Source organism: Camelina sativa, chromosome 13, assembly GCF_000633955.1.
Source record: "Camelina sativa cultivar DH55 chromosome 13, Cs, whole genome shotgun sequence".
Classification (NCBI taxonomy): Eukaryota; Viridiplantae; Streptophyta; class Magnoliopsida; order Brassicales; family Brassicaceae; genus Camelina; species Camelina sativa.
In genome coordinates this window covers 3,653,361-3,679,895 of record NC_025697.1, presented here as the reverse complement: position 1 = coordinate 3,679,895, position 26,535 = coordinate 3,653,361, and the positions used below count along the sequence as shown (strand labels likewise).

General features: G+C 36.9%; 5 protein-coding genes and 1 long non-coding RNA gene across 8 annotated transcripts; 4 read left to right on the top strand and 2 right to left on the bottom strand.

Annotated features, from left to right (window-relative positions):
- On the top strand, positions 59-1,483 carry LOC104734917 (RNA polymerase II transcriptional coactivator KIWI). Its single transcript, XM_010454600.2, has 5 exons — positions 59-174; positions 279-422; positions 599-704; positions 1,144-1,166; positions 1,258-1,483. Exons 2-5 carry the CDS (start codon positions 288-290, stop codon positions 1,315-1,317), a joined length of 324 nt encoding a protein of 107 aa, XP_010452902.1. The 5' UTR covers positions 59-174; positions 279-287; the 3' UTR covers positions 1,318-1,483.
- On the bottom strand, positions 1,824-4,248 carry LOC104734916 (NAD-dependent protein deacylase SRT2). 3 transcript variants are annotated; one of them, XM_010454597.2, is made up of 11 exons: positions 4,177-4,248; positions 3,880-3,924; positions 3,505-3,745; positions 3,356-3,421; positions 3,211-3,256; positions 2,947-3,107; positions 2,738-2,867; positions 2,491-2,655; positions 2,290-2,417; positions 2,114-2,213; positions 1,824-2,028 (listed from the first exon to the last, which is right to left on the bottom strand). In XM_010454597.2, the coding sequence occupies exons 2-11, from the start codon at positions 3,908-3,910 to the stop codon at positions 1,978-1,980; spliced, it is 1,119 nt and encodes a 372-aa protein (XP_010452899.1). In that variant the 5' UTR covers positions 3,911-3,924; positions 4,177-4,248; the 3' UTR covers positions 1,824-1,977. The 3 variants fall into 3 exon arrangements, with proteins under 3 accessions (XP_010452899.1, XP_010452900.1, XP_010452898.1); XM_010454598.2 differs by having other exon boundaries at positions 3,876-3,924; positions 4,177-4,237; XM_010454596.2 differs by lacking the exon at positions 4,177-4,248 and adding an exon at positions 4,051-4,150.
- LOC104734915 lies at positions 4,413-6,053 on the top strand. The gene is made up of 3 exons (XM_019234864.1): positions 4,413-4,603; positions 4,792-4,944; positions 5,639-6,053. The coding sequence occupies exons 2-3, from the start codon at positions 4,822-4,824 to the stop codon at positions 5,729-5,731; spliced, it is 216 nt and encodes a 71-aa protein (XP_019090409.1). The 5' UTR covers positions 4,413-4,603; positions 4,792-4,821; the 3' UTR covers positions 5,732-6,053.
- On the bottom strand, positions 6,488-9,187 carry LOC104734914 (amino acid permease 2). The gene is made up of 7 exons (XM_010454595.2): positions 9,073-9,187; positions 8,508-8,649; positions 8,174-8,407; positions 7,973-8,066; positions 7,657-7,871; positions 7,435-7,574; positions 6,488-7,280 (listed from the first exon to the last, which is right to left on the bottom strand). The coding sequence occupies exons 2-7, from the start codon at positions 8,647-8,649 to the stop codon at positions 6,624-6,626; spliced, it is 1,482 nt and encodes a 493-aa protein (XP_010452897.1). The 5' UTR covers positions 9,073-9,187; the 3' UTR covers positions 6,488-6,623.
- Positions 11,745-12,461, top strand: LOC104737901. Its single transcript, XM_010458152.1, has one exon. It carries the CDS (start codon positions 11,745-11,747, stop codon positions 12,459-12,461), a length of 717 nt encoding a protein of 238 aa, XP_010456454.1.
- On the top strand, positions 18,695-24,169 carry LOC109128482. Its single transcript, XR_002034903.1, has 3 exons — positions 18,695-19,342; positions 19,443-23,368; positions 23,527-24,169. It is a non-coding gene; the product is annotated as an uncharacterized LOC109128482 (long non-coding RNA).

Genomic DNA, 26,535 nt, shown 5'->3' with positions numbered 1-26,535 from the left:
GCACAACAGCGCGTGATTGGTGAACGCATTAACATAATAAATACGCGAGAAGAGAGAGATACGGCGCTTCATTTGTCCTTCAGAATTTCTAATCAAATCCCTCTCTCAAATCGATTTCGCAGTAGAAGAGTGCTTTTGCTTTCTCTGAGAAACCCGTTGCAGCGTCACGACCAGGTATGTCTTCTCTTGTTTGCTAAAATTTTGTAATTTATCGTTGTTTTGATTGGTGCGAGTTTACTCTGGTCTGAAAAGAGCGTTTTGGGTTTGGTTTTTTATAGTTGGAGAAAATGTCTTCGAGAGGAAAAAGGAAAGACGATGATGTCAGAGCATCAGATGACGAATCTGAAGCCCACGCGTCGGCTAAGAAAGTCGCAAAGCCAGCAGACTCCTCCGACGAGTCTGACGACATCGTCGTCTGCAACGTTTGTCTACTCTCTCTCTCTCTCTCTGTACTTCAATAGCATTTCGTTATCTACTCTAGTAGCAGTGAGCTTTTTAGGGTTTCGTTCAAGTTTTGATTTTGTTAATAGGTTTTGCTCAATTTTAGGGTTTTTAATCGAATTAGGGTTTATGATGGTTTGTTTGGGTGTACATTCAGATATCTAAGAACAGGAGAGTCTCTGTGAGGAATTGGAACGGGAAGATTTGGATTGACATTCGTGAGTTCTATGTCAAGGACGGTAAAACTTTACCTGGGAAGAAAGGTAAACTTTTGTTTTTTTAACTATCTTCTTGTGTGTGTTCCTCTTGATCTCATAATTCACCATTGCTAGTAATGTGTTCCCTCATATCTTAGTCTTTTTTATCATTTTTAGTTACTGTTTTGCTTTGTTAAGTTTCTGCATCTAGTTAGGATTTTATAATTTCAGATCGTAGGGCTTTATTATAAGTTTATAACAGGTTATTCTGCTGATTGAGAGTGTTTATGTTCTTGTAACTCCTAAGTATGAGGGGAGATGGTGTAGAGTGTTTTCTTTTCAATAGCATCGTTTTGTTTTTTGTTTATAGTTCTCTTTAACATGAAAATATTTGATAATGATTTGTATTGTCCCATGCCTGTCTCTAAGGACAGCTATATTAGTTTGCTTTCTTTGCGTAATCATGTATTGACAAGGTTATCTCTATTTCTGTTATACGTTGCAGGTATCTCTCTAAGCGTGGATCAGGTATTCACATCTGTCTCCCATTGTTTATGTCTACCAGAATTATTTCTGTTTTCTTGTTATTTGCTTATTACGCAACTTTTCCTTAATGCAGTGGAACACTCTTCGGAACCACGCAGAGGATATCGAGAAGGCTCTCTCTGACCTTTCTTAGGTTTTAAAAACTTGTATAATTTGGTTGTACGTCTATTAGAAGATGGCTCAGGTGTTTTGGTTGTTCTGTGCTTCGAATTAGTTGGTGTATTGACTATTATAACTTTTGGTTAAGACAAGCTTTGGTTAAGATTGATTGCTCTTTTATTTGCTGTTTACAACTTAAATACGTTACTGGAATATCTGTTAACAAGATAAGGTCTAACTGTTACATTGTTACATACTGTACCTCTTGATTGATCCGGACCTTGTCTTAAGAGCTGGGACACTGAGCGAACCAATGTCAAGAACTCTGTGCACATAACCTTTTTCTTAATGCAGTGGAACGATCTTCGGAACCATGAGGAGGATATCGATAAGGCTCTATCTGACCCTTCTTAGGTTTTGAAGCTTGTATAGTAGTAACTCTATTGGAAGATGGCTTAGGTTGTTCTTTTGGTTTGTTTTTCAGAACTGCAATTAGTTGATGTATCGAATCTATCACTTTTGGTTCAGAAAAGATTCGGCTGGAATTGAGAATGATTACTCTTTTATTTGATGTTGAATTTACAACTTGCGATATTGCGCTGAAATACATAAATATTCATTTGATAAAATTATAAACAATATAGATGTAAATGTGACATAGCCTGCCAAAGTTCACTTGAATCTGGACATTGTCCTAAAGAGCTGGAACACTGAGAGATCCCACGTCAAGAACTCTGTGCAATATCTGCCCAAACAGATCACAAAATGACAGATTATTAACGCATTTTCAAGGCTAACGGAAAGGGAAGAGATGTATGTTATGTTCTTACCTCACCAACCCTAGCATTGATTTTCAATGGAACAAGGTCATCAGCTCTTGTTTCCCCTATATTTACAATTGCAGTCATGGCACCAGCCTCATGAGCAGCTCTGCAAAAGGTATATAAAGAAAGCTTCTTAACGAGATGCAAACCCAAAACTGGATGAGATCATTCTCAAGCATTACCTGATAAGGCGAAAAGCGGACATTGTCATTAATGATGAACCCAAAACGAGAAATGCATCACTCTGTTTTGCAACTTCCATTGCCTGAGTAGCTCTTTCCTTCGGGATGTTGTCTCCAAAGAAAATTACCTTCAATAAAACCAACGCATAATAAGAAACAGTGCCAAACTGCTTTGTCTCTATCTCATAAAGTCGAGCTTACATCGGGTTTTAGGACTCCTTGGCACTTTTCACATACTGGTATATGAAAACCCTCTTCCCAAAACTTTTCGTCAATCTCAATATCTCCATCAGGCCTTTGTTTCATGCCAAAGCTCTTCTCAGATCCTGGATCTCCATGATCAATACTTTCTATTGCTTCAGCCCACTACAGTAGAAACAATAACATTGTAACTTTGCGAGGTAATACATTATTAATACAGTTGATTCGGGTTATGGTATACACTGACCTTAGGATTGATAGCTTTTAGCTGATCCTGAAACAAGTCTCGGGGAAAAGAGAAGCCGCAATCTAAGCATATAACAGTATATACTGTGCCATGTAATTCAAGTGGATCACTCCCAGCACGATGATGCAGCCTAAAAACGTAGAGCTTTGAGTCAACATTCTTCATATCCAACAGAGATCCCACAAAAGAAGGAACTCATTAGTATATACCTGTCAACGTTTTGTGTGATCATAAAGTTGATTCGTCCAGCTTTCTCTAGTGATGCTAAAGCAGTATGAGCTGGTCCTGGTTGTGCTGCAGTGAACCGCCTCCATCCAGCGTAACTCCTTGCCCAATACCGCCTACGAGCTCGGCTTGATCGAGTGAATTCCTGTGAAGCAGATGGTCGACAATAGATTTAAGACAACAAGAAGATGACCCAAAGTTTGCATTAAGCATCGTAAAGATATTCATAGATCTTGCCTTCAGATCACCTGATGGGTAATTGGTTTGAAACCAAAACTATATGCTCCATTGGGACTGCACCAGATGTAACCAGATGTGAGGAAAGGACATGGAAATCAAAAATCTTGATCAAACTGAGACCATCTGCACGAAGAAGACAAGCCATTTTCAAACCTTCTATAATCCGGGATTCCACATTCTGTACTTATCCCAGCTCCGGTCAAGATGGTGAGTCTCGAACTGCAGGAGAGAAGAGGAAAGCCTTAAAGATTTACAGATCACATAATGGTCACTGCTGAAAAAGATGGTGAAGGACTATGAACCTTTGCTCAAAAAGTCGATATAACTTTTGGATATCTTCCATATTGGGAGGATCAGCATCTGGCACAATCTTTTTATCCCTCAGAAACCTAGGAGGTGCTTTTGATTCATTCCCCAAAGAACCACCACCAGGGATTGAAACTCGACATGTTGTTCTCACAAAGCGTCTGCATCCTTTAAACAACATAACCAAATTTCCCCTAGATTGTAGTGGTTGGTACATACTACGCAACGGACACAAATCTGAATACACACGCACACAAAAACTTTGCAACATTAACACCATTTCCTAGCTAAAGTAATGAATCAAACTAGCTTTAAGGCCACAAAAGATCAGGAAGAAGAACATCCCCATCTCAAGATTTACTCATACTTGCCTGTAACAATTCCTCCAAACACTCTTCTCATGCTCACCAAAAAGCCTACAAATGTAAAATGCAACCACTTTACGAAAGCCTCAAGTATCCAAGACAACCAAATTCAATAAAGAAGATGTAGCGAGACAATGAGATTTAAAAATTAAGCCATCAAATGATAGTTTCACCGACAAGTAAATAAGACAAAACACAAGAGATGTTTCGTGAGGGCAATACACATATCTTCTTCTTCTTCTTATCTTAGATAATTAAACGATTCCTCAACATATATATAGTAATTATCTCCGCATTAGATACCTTTGAGAGGTCGTTAATGGCGGATGAAACCAGATTTCTCCAGTTTTTTTTTGCTTTTTGTTTCTCCAGAAATTGTTTTTTTTTTTCTTTATAAAGTAAGAAGACGAGGTGGCTAAAATCGGACGTCTGAAACTCATTCTGGCTGAGCATGTAGCCACGTTGCGCAATTATCCACCGTCAAACGGTTTCACTTATCACTTAACTAAACGACGTCGTTAAAGGAAATAAAACAGAAACCTAAATTGCTACCCACCGTGTTGTTCCCTCTTCCGTATCCGACGATTTCTTAGCATCTCCGGCGAATCGTCTTCTTCTTCTTCTTCTTCTTCTCCGGCGAATCAAAATCCAGATTTCTCCAAAAATCGATCCTCTCTCATTCGGACGAGTTGGGTTCTCCTCCTATAGTGTCCACTCTTACTTGCCTTAGGTTTGTACCCATCATATACTTTTTTTGCATCTGTAGATTCTCAACCAAAAATTTTTTATGAACACACACACAAAACCTTGCTTCCCTACCAAAATTTTGGCTTTGATTATTTTTTTGATAAGATAAGTTAGGATTCAGCTGAATCATTACAGTTATTGACTGAGTGATGTGAATTTTAATGATAACAGAGCTTAAGATTCTTGAGTTGGGAATCAAAGATGCCTCACAGAACAAGGCCGTTGAAGGGACTCTTGCTTTTCACTGGAATTAACTTTTTGTTGGTGCAGACCATTACCCCTGTCTATGACTTTGTCTGCTTCTTGCCTTACTGGGAGAGAAGGGTATGTTGTAGGATTTTTAACTCTCAAGGCTATAAATAAATATCACTTTTGTTTTTCGTTCTGCTCCTATGTCTCTAACTGTGTAGGTTAATCTTGGAGACAATGATCACTTTCTGTTTTCAGTCTGTAGATTAACTCATCTGGTTAATGATCATGGTAACTAGTTCGGATACTTTGATAGGGTGATTTAGCTTACATTTCTTAAAGGGCTCGAATCTCTTTTGTAGGTATATTTGTCCATCTAATAATGCAAGCCTTTGAGAGCTGATGTTCAGTTCACATATAGTGTGTGTGTTCATATGATGCTATTTGATGATTTGACTCAAGAACACTGTTTTGTGGTTAAATATGTAGCCAAATTAGTTCGCGTGTGATTTATATTTGAATACGATAGTTGTTTTACTAATTGCTGAGAGTGTTGGCTAATTATTTAGATGATAGAATCATAGAAGGTCATAGAGTTGCTTGGAGCTAACTATCTTGGTACAGTAGGTTATGTGCATAGGTAGCATGAAGTATGCTCTCAGATTGACATTCTATATTAACAAATCGGATCATGTTGCATTATCAAATACGCAATAACTCTACTGCTTTTCTTTTTTCTGTTTTCTCCCATTTTTTTGGCATCTCATGTTAATCACTGTTTAACTTTCGTTTTTCTATTTCTCTCTGTTGTTTCATTGAATCTTTACAGAGAGAGAGAATCCGGCAGGAGCGTGAAGCAGCAGCTGCATCCTTAAACAGCACAAACTCAACACAGAAAGCAACTCAAGCATCTGTTGGATGATGAACTCTCTACATCTTCTCAATCTTTTAATCAGAAGCATTCCTCTTTGTAAGAAACTATTTACCCTCTGATTACTGAATAACTGAGAAGACAAAAGAAGGCATATTCACATCTCTTCTCTAAGCTAGATCTATTAGTAGCAAATCTTGAAAGTTTCTGAGTTGTTTTAATACATTTGTCTTAATCGTAGATACTTTCAAAGATTCTGATCATTGGCAAGATCCGAGAACCCCACATGTTTTTGATAAGTGAGATAGGCTATTAGAAAAAGGAACAACACTATATGATTTTCTTGAAATAGGCTTTTTGTTTTGGGTGGACAGCTCAATTATACTTATTTGAGGGGACTCTCTTTTATGCTAAACCATCCAAATTGCTGCTTTTTTATTAAATCATTGAACTGTCAGTGTCTCACTTTGATTCAAATTCCATTTTACCATCACCATGTTTGTCAACATGAAAGATGCAATATATTACATAAAATATATAAGAAAACAGTTTTTGTAAACTACGTCGTTTAAACCATTCGGTTATTGATGTTTAATTTGCAATTTGGAAAAATTAATTCTCTCATACTGTATTAACCACCTAAACGAAAATAATTGAACACTTCAGTAATATATAGAGCTGAAATCAAAATGAGAGCATTTTAATCAATTGAACACGAAACAACCAACGCTACAACGTACAAACTAATTTGATATACAGAAGAAAAAACACACGAGTTTATATAAGAGATTTATATAATGGTTGAAATTTATAGCATATATTATAATTTTATTACAAAGATGAAACCATACGAAATTAAAACATACAATATACACATTTTCAAGTTTTCTTTGAAATGCTAAATAAACAATAAACTTTACACACCAACATCCTTGTTGTTTCATCAATATGTAGACTTGAAGGGCTTATAGACCTTAAGATCAAGCATCACTCCGGCTATTGAACCAACTCCTGCGACCACCGTGATCACAAGACAAGCAACACTAAGCATCTGTAAACACACCCATCTAGTGCTCCATTTCTCTACCTTCCTCTGCTTTATATACATCTCCACTGGAAAATAAACCGTCAAGGGCCAAAACCCTAACGCCCCTAAGATTCCAACCACATCGTTGAAAAACGGCATTAGCATCGATATCACGGTGGTTGAAACGACAAATCCACACCTGTAAACTATCCTGAAAACGTTTGCTTTGTATGGAGACCTAAGTCCGGGGATTTTAATTTCAAATTCCTTGGTGAAGAAGTCATTGTCTGGATATCTCTCTGCGACTGATTTTTCAATAAAGGCGAAGATGGGCTGAGCAAAGACTTGGTAAGCTCCAACAAGGTGGACGACGATGGCAGCGTTAGCTATGTCAAGAAGCCAAAACGGGTTGTAGAATCCGAAACCGGTGAGGAGGTTTCCAGGTGCTGCATCTCCGAAGGCGGCGTAACCCATTGAGCCACATAGCATGTAGAACATAGTCGTGACAGCGATGCTGATTTTTGTAGCTTTCTTCATCGTTTTTGATTCCGCCGGCGGAGATCTTACAGTATCCTAAATTACAAGAGCAAAAATAGTCAAAAAACTGAATCTTTTGTACAAAGTAATGGTTTCTTTTTAAAACCTAAAAGTTGAAACTTGTGTGCAAAGAAAGTCTTTCTTATATATATATATATATATATATATATATATATATATATATATTTACCTGAATCTCGATTAGCACAACCGAGTATGAGTATGCAAAGGCAATGTCTCCAAGTGCTTGAAAGGTTCTCCATATTTTCTGTGTTTGAGTCACTGTTCCGATGCTTATTCCAGTGAGACTTCCTTTGAAAACTCCATTTGCTGAGAGAATTCACATCTAGATTTAGCATTTTCTTTAGATTCTCGTAAAAGATTATGGGAGTCTTTTGTACGTAATTTTTACCTGCAACTTGAACGATTCCAAGAGCTAGACCGATGGCAGAGTAAGTGAAGGACATGACAGCTGCAACAATGGAGATCCACCAAATCTGGTCAAAGTCAGGAATCTGAGAGAGCAAGATCTCTGTCACACCAAATATTATCATGTAAGGATTGCTCGACATGTGACATGGGTCTTTTCCTCCACTTTTGTGGAAGCAGTTCGATCTCTTGATCGCCCTGCGTGATCCATCCGAGTATGCAAATGTTAAAAAATGTTTTTTTTTGTTCCGTTGGTTATGTTAAATATGTTTGGAAAGGAAACAAAGAAAACAACTCACATCATGCTTATAGATGCTGCTATTGTGTAACCGATCGCTATACCAAAGAGATTCAAGTATTGAATGAGCCCACAAATCTTGAACTTGAACCCACCTACAAAGAAAACAGAGCATTTCAATCCTCAAAACAAAAAGCAGAGCAAAAACAGAGAGCAGAACAGAGCATTCAAATCAGTATTGATGATTCGAGAGTATTGGTACCTAGGATTGATCGAACGGCGTCCATGTAAGTGTAGTTTCTCTTGCCAGACACTGCATCACCGGTTCTGTAACAATCGCTAAGAAGTGTCGAGGAGTAAAGAGTAACGAAAGAGAACAATAGCATCACGGCAGGGCCAGCGATCCACCCAAGCTGTGCAATCGCCCATGCCAATGACAAAACGCCGGATCCAATCACCGCAGTTATTATATGAGCGCTCGCGGTCCAAACAGTTCCTGGTATAAAAACGCGTTTTGAATTTGCGTTTTAGCATTTACGTTTATAAAACAAATGTAAGAAACGAACGTTTGATATTTGTTATGTTTAAATTTTAACCGGTTCTTTTGAGACGGCCATCATCGTCGAAGCATTTAAAAGCCGGTTGTGGAGGGACGACATCGCTGCTGGCCACGTCGAAGACTTGGTGGCCGTGATGGTGGTTGTGATGGTGGCGATTGGCGGCAGCGGTTTCACCCATCTGTTAATTAGGAAAAAAACCAGTCTTAGTTTATTATGACCGTGGGAGAGTGAACTAAAAATACATTTTATGCCAGTTTTATTCAATTCGGATGAATCGGTGTGTATATATACTCTAAGGACTTTTATAACTTGGTGTTAAAAAAATACAATTCATTTGTAGATATGAAAAAGAAGTCAAAATTCTATTTTAGAACTTTAGTTGAGCTTAAAATTTTGTTTCATTCAAATAGATGTTTTACCATTTCCTATGCAAATCGAGATATAGATGATACGGTAGAAATTTTATTCTATGAAAGAGTGAAGAGTGTTTTGATTGAAATATGAATTCATTTGAATGGAATCTAGTAAAGATAGTGAAACTAGTTTCTGACTGTAATGTTAAATATACGTTAAAAAATCGAGAGTAACGTAGTAATAGTACCTCCTCTTATTGAGCCTTAAAGAGAAGTAAAACTATTATTACAAAGCTATGAACAAAAGGTCAAGACAAAGAAGAGCAAAATAGAACTAAGGAGATGGGTGATGATAGTAGTTGCTGCTGCATTTTGGTTAGTGTTTGCTCAGTTTCTTATATAAGCCATGAAAAGTGAGGAATATAATTTAATTAGCTAAAAATATATGAATATTTGTGTATGACAATTATTTCAATTTTGACAATATTTGTTTGTTAGGTATTTTCTTTTTTTCTCCACCATCATTAGTGAGGTATGAATAAAATAAAATAAGGAAGAATCGAATGCTTGTTTCTCCTCCGTACCTTTTGGGTTCGACTTAATCACTCACTGTTTATATTAATCAAAAAAGTTGTGAAACTCATTATTACTTCAAATATTTCATAGATGTATAATTTGACAAGGATATACCAAGTTTAGGATTATATAATTAGAAAGAATTTATGTTGCCTAAGTGCTTAAATATATTATATACGTTTTAACCATCGGTTGGCCTCACGCCGCCGTCGAGAAAATCTTCTTTCACCCTCCTCTTCCTTTCTTTCCCCGATCTGAAGCATCGATGGTGACCACAGACCCCCCGGATCCAAATCTTGTTAACACAGATAAGGCGAATCAGCGATCAGATACAGATCAGACAGAGACGAGACCAGATCAGGCAGATCCACGACCAACTACAGTTCAGGCTCAGATTACTAAACCCCCTCCAGCTCAAGTAATGGGATCCGAGAACTCCTCTTTTGAGGCTAAAAAGATGGAAGTTGCTCCAACTCAAGATAAGTTTAACGTGACTGATCCAACACTCAAAGGGAAAGAGCCATCTTCTCAAGCAGGCTCTGTACCATTGCTCACTCCACCAATAGAGGAGAAATCACCTCCGACAATCGACGATACGCAACTGCAATGGGCTGAGCGATTCGACCCCACACTCCGGAACCTAAGCATATCCAGTCAGCCTACATTCACAGAAGACGACACTCTGCGTGTTCGTGCTCCAGCTTCAGTCATCCTCAAGGCTGCAGACACATGGAGAGAGCATATAGTTGCTCACTTTCATGGAAATCCTCCATCGGCTGGAAAAATGTTTGTTGACCTGAACCCAATTTGGGGGAGGGAAGGAAGAATAAGTATCAGAAGTTTGACAAATGGAATTGTACTTAACTACATTCCATCCGAGGCTACGCGCAAATGGGTTCTGGAGGTTGGGTGTTGGCAAGCTGGAAACTGTCTATTCACGGTGATAGCTTGGTCTCCAACAGCAACCCTCAGCCCAATAAAACTAGTGTCATTGCCAATCTGGGTTATATTAAAGGATGTCCCTTCTTAGCTCTACTCTCTGTCGGGACTCAGCACAATCGCTTCAGGAATAGGCGAGCTGCTTCACACCGAGAAACACCAACTACCGCCACTAGCTCCAGATACAAGAATAAAAGTTGAAGTCCTCCTCAAGAAGGTCCTACCTCTTTCGGTTTTGGTTGAAGACGATGACGGGAATGAGGTCAGAATCTGGGTTGAATACCCTCGCCTTCCACCAAAATGCGACTATTGTGGAGAGTTTGGACACATTTACCATCGATGTCTTGTGGCTCCTTCGATCTCTCCCAATAATTCAATTACAGTCTCAGTTGACCACACTAGCTCAAACAGCACCAGGGTCGGCATCTCTTGCTTCATCCGTTACAATATATGAACCCACTCCCAAGGCCACTCATAGGTACCTGGAGTCCCCTGCCACTAACCCCAAGAGTGAATGGATGGTAGTTAATCGTTGATCTCGCTCTCCAAAGAAGAAGGAAGCTAACCAATCGGTGGTGAAGGTTGAGGCAATTATATCGGATAACTGTGTCACTGGCATTGTTGATGATATAAACAAGTCAGATGAGGGGGCTGATCAAAAGATAAAGAGGAAGGATGAGGCTGCCGCAGAAGGAAATAGTAAGGTTACGTCCATTAAGTCTCAACCTGATTCAGATCTTCCTCCTAATGCATTGGAAAAAAGAACTAGGAATGGTCCCTACAATCAAGTCAAGAAGGGGAAGAATTTACGAATCTCTATTAGTGAACGACAGCCTGCTAAGGGTCGTTCTCATCATCAAGCTACAAGCTTGAAGCTTTGCTTCAGCACCTTTCTTGTCCACCATCGATGATGAAGATTTTTTGTTATAACGTACGAGGGTTTAATACAACCGCTAGACAGTATCAACTTAAGAGTTGGATTGTGTCTCAAAGTCCTCATATAGGAGGCATTTTGGAAACTCGGGTCCAGGAAGAGAATGTGAATCCTATTTTGGCACACAGTTTTCCGGGTTGGAGGTATGTTAATAACTACTCAGCTATTGCCTCCAACGGTAGAATATGGGTTGTTTGGCATCCTGACTTGAAGGTTTTCATATACAAGAAGACGGATCGGGTTATTACTTGCGGGATTTTTGATCCCTCTTCGAATCACTCATACACGGTTTCGTTTGTGTATGCGCGGAATTGTATGGTAGCTAGGCGTGAACTTTGGTCTGACCTGGAGGAGATACATAGATACGGTAGTCAGTAGATCCATCCTTGGTTGATACTTGGTGATTTCAACCAAATCCTAAGAGCTCAAGATCATTAATCCCTTCACCCGTATCCACTGCCTTTGATAGGTATGGCTGAGTTCCAGGACTGCATTGACAACTGTGAACTATTAGAGATGGTTGGAAATGGTTCAAGCAATATTTGGTATAATAATCAGGAGGCTAATCCCATCACGAGGAAGTTGGATAGATGTCTCACAAACGAAGCATGGTTTAATTCCTTCCCCCAATCAACTGCTCTATACGATGATCCATGTGGTTCTGACCACACTCCTATTTTGGTCTCTACGTCAAATGAAAGGGAGAGAAGGAAAGTGCCTTTTAAGTTCTACAATCTATTCACAAGTCATCCAGATTACCCTGCTCTTATCCAAAACGCATGGAATAATAATGATCACATTAGATCTCCAATGTATCGTCTCTGTCAGAATCTCAAGGCGGTTAAGATGGGATGCAAGACTCTTAATAGGACAAGCTTCAGCAACATACAAGCACGTACTGCAGAAGTTCAAGAAGAACTAAAGCGAATCCAGACACAAATACTTACGAGTCCCTCACAACAACTATTCCAACAGGAGAAGCAGGTGAAGAAGAAGTGGTTATTCTTATCCACGGCTGAAGAATCCTTTCTAAAGCAGAAATCGAGAATCCGATGGTACAGTGAAGGCGACTCCAATACCATGTTTTTCCACAATTCGGTAAAAGCTCACCAAGCCAGAAACAAGATTGGTTCCCTACTCAATGACCAGGGTGAAAGGATCACAGAGAAGGATCAGCTCAAAATCTGAATTGATTCACAGCTGACTTCTTTATGCATGATTGAGGAACTGTGGGGACAAGTGTGATCGATGCAGTCACGGACTTCTTCATTACTGGAAAGCTCATTAAGCAAGTAAACGTAATCATAATTGCACTCATTCCAAAGACAACAGTTGCTGACAAGTTGGGTGAATTCAGGCCTGTCTCATGGTGCAACACCATCTATAAGGTAATTTATCGGATTCTGGCAAGGAGACTAAAGATGTTTACAGATATGGCGGTGCAGAGGAATCAGGTGGCTTTCATAAAAGGGAGATTGCTTTATGAAAATGTCCTATTGGCTGCTGAGTTGGTTACCGATTTTCATAAGACGGGACCAATATCTAGAGGTTGTCTTCAAATTGATGTATCGAAGGCTTTCGATAATGTGGACTGGGATTTTCTCACCAATATCCTTAAAGCAATTAAACTTCCTACTACCTTCATCAGATGGTTAGTTACTTGTTACACCACTCCAACCTTCTCAGTGGCACTCAACGGTGAGCTAATAAGATTCTTTCCTGTGAAGAAAGGTCTAAGACAAGGAGATTCCATATCAGCTCCCTTATTTGCTCTGGCTATGGATATCTTATCAAAACAATTGGATCTAGCTGTTGCTCAGGACAAGATAAAAGCCACATCCCCTCTGCATTCAGCCACTAATCACTCACTTAAGTTTTGTTGACGATCTACTGGTGTTTTTTGATGGATCTGAATCATCTTTGGTTGGCATTTTGGAAACTTTGGATCGTTTTAAGCAAGACACTGGTCTGGGAATCAATCTGGCCAAGTCATGCCTCTTTCTCGATGGAGACAATAGGAATATTATTAGCTCTCTGGCTTCAAGACTCAACTTATCACATGGCTCCTTACCTGTTAGATACCTCGGGGTACCACTTATTACTCAAAAGCTTAATGAGACGGATTACCAGCCTTTAATTGACAAAGTGAAATCAAGAATCTCCGACTGGACTCATCGTCACCTTTCATTTGCCGGAAGACTTCAACTGCTCAGTAATTAATAGTACAATCAACTTTTAGGCTTTGATTTTCCTAATTCCATCTAAATGCCTAGAAGAACTGGAGAGAATATGCTCTGCCTTTTTGTGGAAGGGAGCAGCTGACAGTGCTAGAGGGGCCAAAGTCTCATGGGATGTTGTATGTTCTCCTAAATCGGCAGGAGGACTGGGTCTCAAGAGGCTGGCAGATTGGAACAGGATATTTGGTTTAAAGCTGATATGGCTACTTTTCTCACATGCTGGATCGCTATGGGTATCTTGGGTTAAAACTCACCTTATCAGAGGCCGTTGCTTTTAGACTGCTGATTTCAGAACTACAGGGAGCTGGATTTGGAAGAGACTTATAAAACTAAGGAATCTAGAAAGACCTTTTATCCACCCTCGAATTGTATCCGGTGCAGACACTCTCTTCTGGCATGATAACTGGACAGGGTTAGGTCCTCTTATTGACATCATAGGAGAAACAGGGCCTCGTGTTTCTGGTATTGGGATTCTTAAAACTGTGTCAGAAGCAACAAGGAATGGGGAGTGGATTCTACCGAGAGGAAGGAGTCCTCAGGCTCAACTCCTTCGTATTTGCCTTCAGGATAAATTGCCTCCTACCTCTTCTCATGGAACGATGTCTTCGTCTGGAAACTAAACCCAGACCAATCAAACGGTGTGTTTCCATGCAAACATGGAAGCATTTGCACCCTGTTGGACCCCGAGTGCACTGGCATTCACAGGTTTGGTTCAAGAAGCGAATTCCAAAGATGGCTTTTATGGCCTGGCTAACAATTTTAAACAGACTCGCAACAAGAGACAGAATGAGATCCTGGAATATTCAAGTGCCTGACTCTTGCCTACTTTGTCTAACCGGAACAGAATCTTGAGACCACCTTTACTTCAACTGTTCATACTCCAAGGTTCTTTGGATCGACTTCTTTGCTCACCTATTGCCTCAATTGCCAAGCTCTTTCAGTGGATTTCTAAGTTGGATCAAGCGACCTACCACAAATAAGAAGCTCAACGTGATCTGCGCTATTCTATTTCATGCCCTCATTTACTTCATTTGGAATGAAAGGAATGCAAGAATTCACTCATTAGATTTTCGTTCAACAGACAGACTAAAGAAAGAGATCCAACTCCTCCTTAGGCGGAAGCTAATGGCACTTGACAACAAGACAACATCTACTACTACTTCACCGCAGGATACTTTTCTCTACATTTGGTTTGAAAACTTCCAATCTAGCTAAGCTCTATCTAGTCGATGTTTTGAATATTATTGGCTCAACCTGTTATGAGGCTAATCGTTCTTATTGCGATGTAACCGTACTTGGTTTTTTTTTCTCCTAATATAATATACCGATGCTCCTTTTGAAAAAAAAAATATATATATATATATATATATATATATATATATATATATATATATATATATATATATATATATATATATATATATATATATATATATATATATATATATATATATATATATATATATATATATATATATATATATATATATATATATATATATATATATATATATATATATATATATATATATATATATATATATATATATATATATATATATATATATATATATATATATATATATATATATATATATATATATATATATATATATATATATATATATATATATATATATATATATATATATATATATATATATATATATATATATATATATATATATATATATATATATATTATATACAGTATTGTATAATGTTCATCATTATGTTCCTCCATATAACGTGGAATTTCTTTCCAAAGGCCACGCGTAGCCGTAGTGTTTTCTTCGAAAGTGAAACGAAAAGTTAGACAACGAATTATGAAAATTTAGTTTCGAGAATGATATTTTTATTCACGTACCTAATTATGAATATGAGCAGAGAAAAAACAAATAATGGTATGCATGGAAACGTCTTGAGAAACTAAACTATATATTGTTATGTTGTATCGTTCAAAATTTAGACATCAACTCTAAGGTAATCAATTGTTGAACCCCGAATAAGAGTTCTGACTATGAATATGGATTTGATGTGCTCCAAAATTCATAATGGTTTTGTAGGCAAGGCACGTAATATTTATAATCACGTATTTTTATCATTTCAATCAATTCTCTACAACTAACATTCAAGATAAAGAGCCACGATAATGGCCTTGTATGATGAGTTTGTTTTTTGAAAACCTTGACCTATATTGTAAGTCATCTACCAGTACCACTCGAACTTAATAAGTAGCTTGTGGTCACTGGTCCCTTGTTGATGCTGTTCATACTAATTAGTGGTATGAAGTTATGCTAAAATTAGAGTAGATGAGGTCATTTGAGTAAGATGTTCTGGAGACTATTTAAAACCCATAAATTAAACTCCCAAATTACACGAACGCTCAGCGAGCTTTAACAAATAGTTTAATAGTGGATGGGTTACTTTTACGTGGGATAAAACATAATTAATACGACAAGTGTAGGCGTAAAGAATATAGTTCAGTTATCAGTAATCACGAGAAATCGGTATTCGACTAAACACATCTCCACATACTCCACATCTGCGAAGTTTTATAAAATAGAATTAGACATTAATAAGCAAGTGTCCGCCATGAAGAAAAAGGTGAGAACAGTGTCCTAGTGATTGATATGATTATATTGACAAGAGAGAAACGAATTTTTTCGAGTGACTCCTATCCACCATTATATTTTCATTATTTCTTTAATGTAGGATCAGAGAATCTTTGAAATCCTTCTCATGTATTAAAGAAATTATTATGTTCTTTTGAATTCCAAGATTCTATCTTCATAACTACTTACTATTCTCTTTGCACAATAATTAAGGCCCAATGTTTAGGCTTAGACAAACAAACAAAAATCGGCCACGTTTTCAAAGTTTCTGCGGATTGTGATGCGTTGATTGAACGAAAGTAACGAAACGACACCAGAGCTCTTGGCATAAGTTATTATTTTTGTTAGGTATCTGCTAGAAAAAAACAGGTATCTTCGTGTATAGGGGTTATGACGATTTCGCCTGAGAACGAGACGGAGTAGCCCATTGCGCATTGCCATGTAATAAAACGAGGTTAGACGATGTCGTTCCGGTAGAACCTCTTTTTAATCATTTTGATGACTATTTTTCTAGCAATATTTATTACATACAGGCAGGCCTTGGTTATATTATTCAGGTCCAACATAGTCTTTTTTTGTAAGACTATGTGTAAGGCCCAAAAAAACCTTTTTGATATATCTAGTTGGGCTAGACATGATATTTGAATAACATTGTCAACAACAAAAATCTAAAATAGAAAAAAAAAAAAAAAAAATAGAAAAACAAAATTTAGTTAGAAATAGCGTGTGAACAAATCCAGGCGTTAGTGGGAATAATAGCAAAAAGGAAATAGAAAAAAGGAATACAGAAAAGGAAACATAGAGAAAGAGTGACTACCGACTTATGTAGGGTTTAATCTAAACCATTGAATATCAGATGATATAAAATCAGGACCGTCCATTGATTTCAAACCCTACTCATCTCTCTCTATAAATATAATTTGTTGCCACTCTCTTTTTCTCTCTATCGTTTTTTTTTTGTATTTCCTTTTCTTGGTCTATGTTGTTGTTTCGTTTCGTTTCGTTTCGTTTCGTCTCTCTGGGCGTTAGAGCGCTCTGGTGTGTGAGTGAATAGTGATGATTCTCTTTCTCAAAGCTTCGTCCCTACTTGTTTTCCCTCTTGATTATGCAATATTTTTTGTAACCTCTGTTTTATTGTCGGGGAGACGAGAGGATGCTTTGATGATCGGTCCGTGATTGGGTTTTGACGGAATCGTCTTCTCTGCGCTCGGGTAGTCTTCTTCCTCTTAACAAGTCTCTGTTTTTTTTTTTAGATTCTGACTTTTCACATTCTAGGATTTCGTTTTTTTTTCCAACAGATTGAGGAATTTGGGAAGAAGCTTTCGCAAGCAATTCGATATTCAAATCTCCGTCTTATACTTTACTCCTTCTCCCAGGTACATCTTCAACCATACTCTAATTTTGAACTTTGATTAAACCCTTCAAAACAATCTGATTGCGATCTCGATTTTTTCTTTTTTCTTTTTCTTTAGTAACTCTGATTGATTGATCAATGTTTTTTGTTTTTAATAGATTGTCTTGACAGGATTAGATTTCAAGATGGGTGCTAATGACAATGTTTCAGATTTTTGTCTATCAGCTTGAAGAATACGAAAGAAGTAATGGTAACTATGATTCTCATGAGTCCGTTCTAATTTTTTTTTATCTAATGGCTATTTAGAAGCTGCTGAGATACTGGAGTCAAAACGTATTTTAACTTTATTATTTTTGCCCTCTGTTTTGGTTGAGTAATTGCTGTGTTTGTTCTCATATCTTACAGGTAATACAAAAGGCTGGTTCTTCATGTGAAAGTTATTCAGGTATTCCATCTTTTTATCCCTCCAACTTACGGTGCAAGTTGTTTTTTTTTTTCTGTAATTAACATCTCTTTATTTTAAAGTCTCTTATGTTTGCTAAGTCGGATCATCTCCTCTTAGCCGCACAAGGCTACACATGTGGTGTATTCAGGTAGTCCTCCTGTTTCCTACTTGTTTCTTTCTCTTTTCTTCTTATATCTAAATTGATGATGGTGCTGCTAAGGTTCTTTGTTTTTTTTTGTCTAATCACAGGCTAATCCCAAAGAGATTATGGATTCAAACGTTTCCTTAATGTCATTCTGGTATTTTAATTTTATACTTTTTCCCTCTGTTTTGGTTGTGTAATTGGTGTGTTTGTTCTCATATCTTGCAGGTAATACAAAAGGCTGGTTCTTCATGTGAAAGTTATTCAGGTATTCCTTCTTTTTCAAAGACTCTTAGGTTTGCTAAGTCGGATCTCCTCTGAGGCACAAGGCTGGACATGTGGTGTATTCAGGTAGTCCTCCTTTATCTCATTTGTATCTTTTTCTTGTCTTTCATTTAAATTGATGCTTGTACTGCTAAGGTTCTGTTTTTTTTTTTTTTTTAATCATAAGTGAAGAATTGGAGAAGAAATCAAATGCATCTTTGGTCTGCTAAGTCGGATCTCCTCTGACACACAAGGCTACACATGTGGTGTATTCAGGTAGTCCTCCTCTTTCCTCTTTGAATCTTTCTCTTTTCTTCTTATATCTACATTGTTGATGGTGCTGCTAAGGTTCTTTTTTTTTTTTTGTCTAATCACAGGTTAATCCCAAAAGGATTCTGGAGTCAACCGTGTCCTTAATGTCATTCAGGTACTTTTAATTTTCTATTGTTTCCCTCTGTTTTGGTTGAGTATTTGGTGTGTTTGTTCTCATATCTTGCAGGTAATACAAAAGGCTGGTTCTTCACCTGAAAAAGTTGTTTTTTCTGTAATTAACATCTCTTTATTTTAAAGTCTCTTAGGTTTGCTAAGTCGGATCTCCTCTGAGGCACAAGGCTGCACGTGTTGTGTATTCAGGTAGTCCTCCTCTTTCCCATTTGTATCTTTCTCTTGCCTTCTTAAATTTAAATTGACGATGGTGCTGCTAAGGTTTTTTTTTTTTTTCTTCTTTTTTTTGGTCTAATCACAGGCTAATCCCAAAAGGATTTTGGAGTCAAACGTGTCCATAATGTTATTGAGGTAGTTTTAATATTCTATTTTTTCCCTCTGTTTTGGTTGAGTAATTGGTGTGTTTGTTCTCATATCTTGCAGATAATACAAAAGGCTGGTTCTTCATGCGAAAGTTATTCAGGTATTCCATCTTTTTGTCCCTCCAACTTATGGCCGGTGCAAGTCTCTTAGGTCTGCTCAGTCGGATCTCTTCTGAGGCACAAGGCTGCACATGTGGTGTATTCAGGTAGTCCTCCAATTTACCAATTGTATCTTTCTCTTTTCTTCTTTTATCTAAATTGATGATGGTGTTGCTAAGGTTCTTCTTTTTTTTTGGCTAATCACAGGCTACTTCGAATAAGGTGATCACAAGTAAAGAATTGGAGAAGAAATCAAATTCATCTTAGGTCTGCTAAGTCGGATCTCTTCTGAGGCACAAGGCTGCACATGTGGTGTATTCAGGTAGTCCTCCTCTTTCCCATTTGTATCTTTCTCATGTCTTCTTATATCTAAATTGATGATGGTGCTGCTAAGTTCCTTTGTTTTTTTTTCTGTCTAAACACAGGCTAATCCCAAAGGGATTCTGAAGTCAAACGTGTCCTTTATGTCATTCAGGTATCTTTATTTTATATTTTTACCCTCTGTTTTGGTTGTGTAATTGGTGTGTTTGTTCTTATATCTTGCAGGTAATACAAAAGACTGGCTCGTCATGTGAAAGTTATTCAGGTATTCCTTTCTTTTGTCCCTCCAAATTATGGTGCAAGTAGTTTGTTAATGAAGTTTGTTCAAGTAGTTTTTTTGAAAATTTCTTAGGTCTCCTGAGATGGAGCTCCTCTGAGGAAGGCTGTACATGTGGTTTATTCATGTGAAAGATGTTCAGTATTCGTTCCTTTTTCCATCTTATAGGTCTGGTTAGATATGTTTTCTATTATTCTATTAAGCTAGATATATCTTCTCTGTTTGTTGCAGTGCGTCGAGGCTGGATCCTCTCGGCTATCATCTTTTTAGGCTTCTGAGGATCTCATCTCGTGCTCCATATTCTTTCTTACTTTCCCTAACTGGTTCTTTCCCGTTTATCTCTGTTGGTTGTAATTCTCATCTTTTGGGTTTCTCTGCCTTGTGGTGGTTGTGCTTCCTAACATGTTTGTTATTATACTTTGTCCTTCTAAGTAGTTTATATATTCAAAATATTTTTAGGTCTCTTAGGTCTGTTAAGTCTGAGATGAGATCCTCTGATCCAGAAGGCTAGACACGTGGTTTATTCAGGTTTTCTTTCCTCTATCCCGTTGGGATGTGTCAGTCATCTATTTGTTTTTATAAACTGTTTGAATTTTGGGTTCCTCAGTTTTGGACCGTGCCACTAGGGATTCTTCAACAATATTTGAACTTGTTAATGGATCAGTAAAGCTGTTGATCTTTTACTAACTGGTAATTTCTTCCCCTTTATCTCTGTTGGTGTTTTCTTTCATGCTACATCTATTTTTACTGTTCGATCCTACTCTCACATGCTTGTTGTTTGATCCTACTCTCACATGCTTGTTGTTTGATCCTACTCTTACATGCTTGTTGTTTGATCCTACTCTCACATGCTTGTGACGGTGGTTTTATGTGAAGTGCTACCCTTTATTATAGGTATATATTGAGGATGCATAGGAGGGTAGTTCTATTCTGTCTCTGTTTAAGATGTCTTTGATCTCGTGGTTTCCTGTTACCTCTTTGGCTGTTTCTTATCTTTGTTTGTTTTATGTTTAGGGTGTTAATTTCCCTATTTACCTGATGTTTGTCTTTTCTAATTTTTTGAGAAATTTTGATTGAGATTGTATAGAACAGGCATGCATTTTTGGAGGGAAGGATCGTTTGTGTATAATTTCGTCTTTGTGGTTACTATCGTATATATATATTGACTATTGTTGGCGTGTATAATTTTTCCACTGTGTCTGTGTTTCCCAGATTTTCTTCACCAATTACTTAACTCTCAGTTTCCGTTTCTCTGCTGAGTACACATACTCGGATAAAAGATGATCATAAATTTCTCCTAAACAGGTTTTAACCTAGTCTTCCTTGTAACCTCCTTTGTAGTTTCTTCCCTTTTCCTGGGAGATTTGCTTAGTTTTTTCTCCCCCTTCTCTTTTTGCTTTTCCTGATTGTATGAATTCATTTATCTTTTTGGATGATGGAAGAAGAAGAGGTTCTGTTTCGACCTGCTTTCTTAGGTTTCCATGTATCTGTGCATCGGAGTTTTTGTTAATCAAGTCTACATTGGAGCTTCCATGATTGGTTGATTCAGGTTCCATGAGCTACTTTTTTTCCTGTGGTTTGATTATTGGATTTCTATCATTCTATGCCGTGTGGTTGACTTTTTCTATTTTGTGAATAATTCCTCACTGGTTGCCTTGGATTGATCTCAATTGGTATACGTTTCCTTTTTAGTATTATATCTGCTATCTATGTTTTATTGTGTTTTCCAGAATTTTTTTTATCAATCACTTTACTCCAATCCTTGCAGTTTAGTTAGTCTACTCGTAGTCAGATGAAAGATGATCATAAATCCCTTTTTAATGGTTTTGTAATTATATACTTCTTTAATTCTTTTCATGATGATTATGTCTACCAAAGTGGTATTTGTATTGAATATCTTCAAGTCTTTTAGGACTCTTCAAGGCTGAACTCCTCCTATGCAGAAAGCTGCCTGGTTGCCTGGATTTCCCACAATCTGTTGATTCATCCTGTTCTGGGTTTTGAAGTGTGTTTCACTTATTGAGCTTTGGACGGAGAAAGTGGAGAGTTTCACAAGATTGGTTCTTGTCATTGGTTGTTTCCCGTCAACAATAATGTTTCTCATCTTCTTAGATATGCACGCATTTCTGCTTAGGCCTGACCTTTTACTAAGCCTTTATCATAGTTATTTCAGGCTACTACTTTGTCTCTTCTTATTTATCCATTTTTCTGTGCTACATCTATTCCTAGTTGTTTTCTTTCTAATCCTTATTATATATGCTTGTGATTGTAGATTCTCTTTATATGAATTACTTCATTTATATAGATTCTTATGGTGTTTTTTGTCTTTTCTGTTTTTGTTATGTGATCAATTCTCCTTGCCCTTATTTGTTTATGCCTTTCTGATTTTGTAGTCTGCATATCATTTCTGCTGGAGATGAAGTCAGTAGTTTTAGGAGTTTGGATGTTACAAAGTGGAAGTTCTAATTCGGCCTGCTTTCCTACACTCCCCTGTATCTGTACATCATGAGTTTGTAAGGTTGCTTTTTCTGTGTTTGTTATTTCTAGTGTAGATTGCCGAGGAAGCAAAAACTGAAAGTTTCAAGCTTTTGCGTGGTTGTCTCAATAGGGATGAATTTGAAGCTTTCATCTCTGGTGGATTCAGTGTTATGAGCTACTTATCTTATGGGGTTTGATTTTTAGGTTTCTTTGGCTTGTGATTGTTGTGTCTTTGTTGATTTTTGAATTACTTCAGACTGTTATAGTTTATCAACGAAAAGTGAGCTTCCACCTCCAGAGGGTTGCCTCACGTCTCAATTGACCGTTTCCCATACTCCCTTCCTTCTTTATGATTTTACGAGACTATGTTTTTTTCTTTCTTAGATCTGATGCTTTGTTGCATTGTCTTATTCTGCTCACTGAGGGTAAATATATATGTGCTATAGATTCCGAATTATGGGCTGGTCCATATCTCCAGCCAGACAAGGTAAAGTTGAATGTTCTTTTGAGTTTTGTATAAAACGTTTTTGTTTTTGTCACCTTTCTATTTAATGGTCTTGGGGGTTTAGTTGGCTAGAGTGGTTAAAGCTCTGTAGATGACACTTCTCTGAAGGTGGGTTACCTTACTTTTTCAACTAATTTTGAAGACTGTTTTCTGTACCTTTGATGATGATTCTCAGTTTTGCAGCAATGTTTGGTTAATGACTGATATTTTTGAAGATTCTCAGTTCTTTTTGTTGTACGCTACGTGGATTTCAAGGTTTAACTGCTATAGTCTATCACGATGAGATCTGTAGTCTTTTTTTTTTGTTGGTTCTTCCACACTAGTTGGTAGCAACGGTCGTGGTGTATGTGTGTTAGCGTTGTTGATGGTAAGCGCGGCATCAGATTTCTTGCCATTAAGAGAATTTGGTTGGAATGAATGTTGTGATTCTGGAGAATGTAGGGTGTGCTAGTACATGTACATATATTAAGGGGTTTTCTGTAGACATTTTGTTATGAATTACAGGCGAGGCAGAGGCTTAATGTTATGGATTCTTCTTACGAATGTTCCCAGGTTAGTAGTCAGTAAAAATTGATAACATCACCTCCTTACTTCTGGTGAAGAGGTCGATTCAATATGTTGTTGGATTGTTACCTCCAAATCCTTGCTCATTTCTTCCTTGGTTATTATTGGAAAGGTTATGATAATTTATGAAATCATGTGGCTTGCAGGTCATGGCTTGCTTTAAATTACTGAAGGTCGTTTTCTATGCGAGAATGGCGGCAGAGGGACCTATTGGTGTGGCACAAATGAAGTTTTTACTCTAATTTATTTTGGTTACATAACTTTTTGAGTGGCCAAATAATATTCTAATGGCTGCCCAACAAAAATAAATATTGCTGCAAAACAATATATTCAAACTTCTGATACTTGACATTTAAAATACATTGTTTCCACCACAAACGTTAGTCGAATTCTTTGGGTACGTATGCAAGTCCTTATGCATCAATCGTTATGTTCTCAACCACGTACGAAATTAAACATCATGAAAATCATGTTCGCTGTGGGATGAAACAGAGTATGCAATAGAACACGAATCAAGAGTTGAGAGACAAGAGTTTTAACGACTTCAAGTCTCGCACCTACGTCTCAGCTTCGACGGCACAAGCAATCCACTAGAAATTCTTAAAGAGTTGCATCACTCGCATAAGAAACTATATATAGAGACCAATCCAAGATTTGAACTTATCTTTAATCTCTATCTTACAACTTAGTAACCCAGATGCTAACTTGTCTTAATAACAAACTCTTCGTATCACTCTTACGGATACGGTAAGCTGGTTACACGAATTCAGCCAACCAAATTAAACTCAACTTTACTCAAACATTCCAATCAAGAATATATATAAACTACAATCCACGGCTTGCAAACGCATGCTATATAGTTATGATTTTGACTATTGTCACACATTGTCATTGTCATATATATATATATATATATATAGAGCATTGCATAAGACAAATAGTCATATGAATAGAGAAATAGTATATATGTGATAGTAATTGTTGGCTTGTTACTAACGATGGGTTGTAAGTTCCGACAATGAGGTCCCAACTTGTCCCCTCCTTATCCAACTTCTCAAGCATATTCGAATATAAATTTCTATATACGACAAAACAAATCCATCATAAAAATATGTATAGGTCAAGTTCGGCAGCTATAACATCAAGCTCCACGAAGCTTCCTATTTTTCAGTTCACACAGCGACTAAAACAAACAAGTGTTCAAAATAATATATAAAGTTTGAATTCAGATCAGGTCCGGATACAGTTTATCTGACTTTCATAATAGAAAAACAATTTTTTTTTAAAAAGAACAATCATGCATTTAGGTATTATCTTTTGTTTTTTGGGGGGCTTAATTAGTATTAGTTATTTAGTTGGGCATATCTTTAGACTTGACTGTTATCATCCAAAACGACAAATAAACGAGATTTTGATTTTCTTTCTTTTGACCTATATACTACAGTATTATAACTTGATTTTATATACAAATTGCGAATATCTGTCACTCGGGCTAAGTTGGTTCTAGGCTTCTAGCTACCTGGTTTCTAAATACAAAAATTAACGCAAAACTCTCTTCAAGTTTTTTTTTATAAATCTGTTGGCCTTTAAAATCCATTAGTGTTCCTAAGTACTTATAAAATGGGGAGGTAATTAATTAGGGGAAACAGAAGTCGTAAGTGCACAATTAATTTAACTGAAAATGTTTATGAAATGATACGACTTTATGAACTTAAATTATTAATACCAATACAGAAATATCCTTGCTGTTGACAAAAACACAAAAGGTCATGTTTGATCCAAAAACATGTTTGCATTATTAATCGGTTAAAGGAGTTATAAAACTATAATAGTAAAAGGAAAAGATGACCATATTCTTATAAAACATTATTTACTAATTATGTTGAATAGATCATAGTATCATACTACCTACATAGTATAAATAATACTCAATTATATGATACGAAAACGTAAGTGATGATCATAAAACGGGGAACAAGCCCACGTCAGTCCCTCGTACACACCTACCTCAACTTTCCATTTTCAGATTTTTTATAATTAGTAGAAGATTCATGTGCATTTTTCTAAACAATCACGCATCAAACTTGTGAATTTAAAATTGATCACCATTTAATTAAAAGACGGCTCAATTCGTACTTCATCATCAAGGATTTAACTAGTGGTCGCTAAATAGTTCTCTCGTCGTAAACACATATATATATATATATAATATATATACTCGGAAAACTCAAACTATAACGCTTTCATTGCAAACTCAATTTAATAGTATATAATAATAAAAAAATACAATTAGTCGAGAAATCTAGACTGTAGTAAGAAAAAAATATATAAATAAAAAAAATGATATTAGTCGTATCAAAAAGAGTAAAAATAAAATAGCCAAAAAATTCCGACGACTACTACACGATATTGGCGATTGCAATGTTAAAAATGACGTCATCGTTCATGACGCAAACTTGGGAGAACTAATCTGGTGCGGGAGAAGCTCATCAAACTATCCAATCACAAGTCATGATTATACACAACTTCCACCCCAAGAAATGCTGACTTATCTACAGCTTGTATGTTCCATTTCAATATCATCAATAATAAAAGTAATGGCTGCTGAGGAATAAAAAATATTTAAAGAAAAATACAAAACACACACAAAAAAAACAAAACCTTAGTGGTAAGTAAAAGGAACAAAAGCGATAAGATACACTGAGACACAGGTGATTAACGTTTTTGACACATAATAAAAATAAAAAAGGATCGGTCAAATATCTACGAGTGACGAAAGCAATGACAACAGCACAAGAGCTTTACCCAAGTCGACATCCAATCAGTTTACGACACGTACATACATATCCAGCTGGCTGCGGTCAGCGTTGAAAAGAAAACGGTCGTGTTTTATTTTTGCCGCACGTGCTTCATAACCCTCCCCCCGCTCGTGTCATCTCTTTTTTTTTTTAATTAAAAAGTTAAAAAAATTTCGGCGATTCTCGTCCTTATAAAACCTTCATCCCCTCACTCACATATCCTCGATTACAATCTTGAGCAAACCATAGAGAGAGAGAGAGAGAGGAAGAGGAAGAAGAAGAAGAAGAAGAAGACAAAAAAACAAAAAAAAACTCAGATCCATCAGCTGAAAGTTGAATTTTTCCAACCCAAAGAAA

Bases quoted from the DNA above. Each gene is read 5' to 3' on its own strand.
- LOC104734917 (XM_010454600.2), top strand. From the start codon at position 288: ATGTCTTCGAGAGGAAAAAGGAAAGACGATGATGTCAGAGCATCAGAT. The intron at 705-1,143 runs GTAAACTTTTGT...TATACGTTGCAG, and splicing joins AACTTTACCTGGGAAGAAAG to GTATCTCTCTAAGCGTGGAT. The intron at 1,167-1,257 runs GTATTCACATCT...TCCTTAATGCAG, and splicing joins TCTCTCTAAGCGTGGATCAG to TGGAACACTCTTCGGAACCA.
- LOC104734916 (XM_010454596.2), bottom strand. From the start codon at position 4,099: ATGTGTATTGCCCTCACGAAACATCTCTTGTGTTTTGTCTTATTTACT. The intron at 3,746-3,879 runs GCAAGTATGAGT...GTGTGTATTCAG, and splicing joins GTTTGGAGGAATTGTTACAG to ATTTGTGTCCGTTGCGTAGT. The intron at 2,214-2,289 runs GTAATGCTTGAG...TACCTTTTGCAG, and splicing joins TCCGCTTTTCGCCTTATCAG to AGCTGCTCATGAGGCTGGTG.
- LOC104734915 (XM_019234864.1), top strand. From the start codon at position 4,822: ATGCCTCACAGAACAAGGCCGTTGAAGGGACTCTTGCTTTTCACTGGA. The intron at 4,945-5,638 runs GTATGTTGTAGG...GAATCTTTACAG, and splicing joins TGCCTTACTGGGAGAGAAGG to AGAGAGAGAATCCGGCAGGA.
- LOC104734914 (XM_010454595.2), bottom strand. From the start codon at position 8,649: ATGGGTGAAACCGCTGCCGCCAATCGCCACCATCACAACCACCATCAC. The intron at 7,872-7,972 runs GTGAGTTGTTTT...TGGATCACGCAG, and splicing joins GCAGCATCTATAAGCATGAT to GGCGATCAAGAGATCGAACT. The intron at 7,575-7,656 runs GTAAAAATTACG...GAATTCTCTCAG, and splicing joins TGGAATCGTTCAAGTTGCAG to CAAATGGAGTTTTCAAAGGA.
- LOC104737901 (XM_010458152.1), top strand. From the start codon at position 11,745: ATGGCTGAGTTCCAGGACTGCATTGACAACTGTGAACTATTAGAGATG.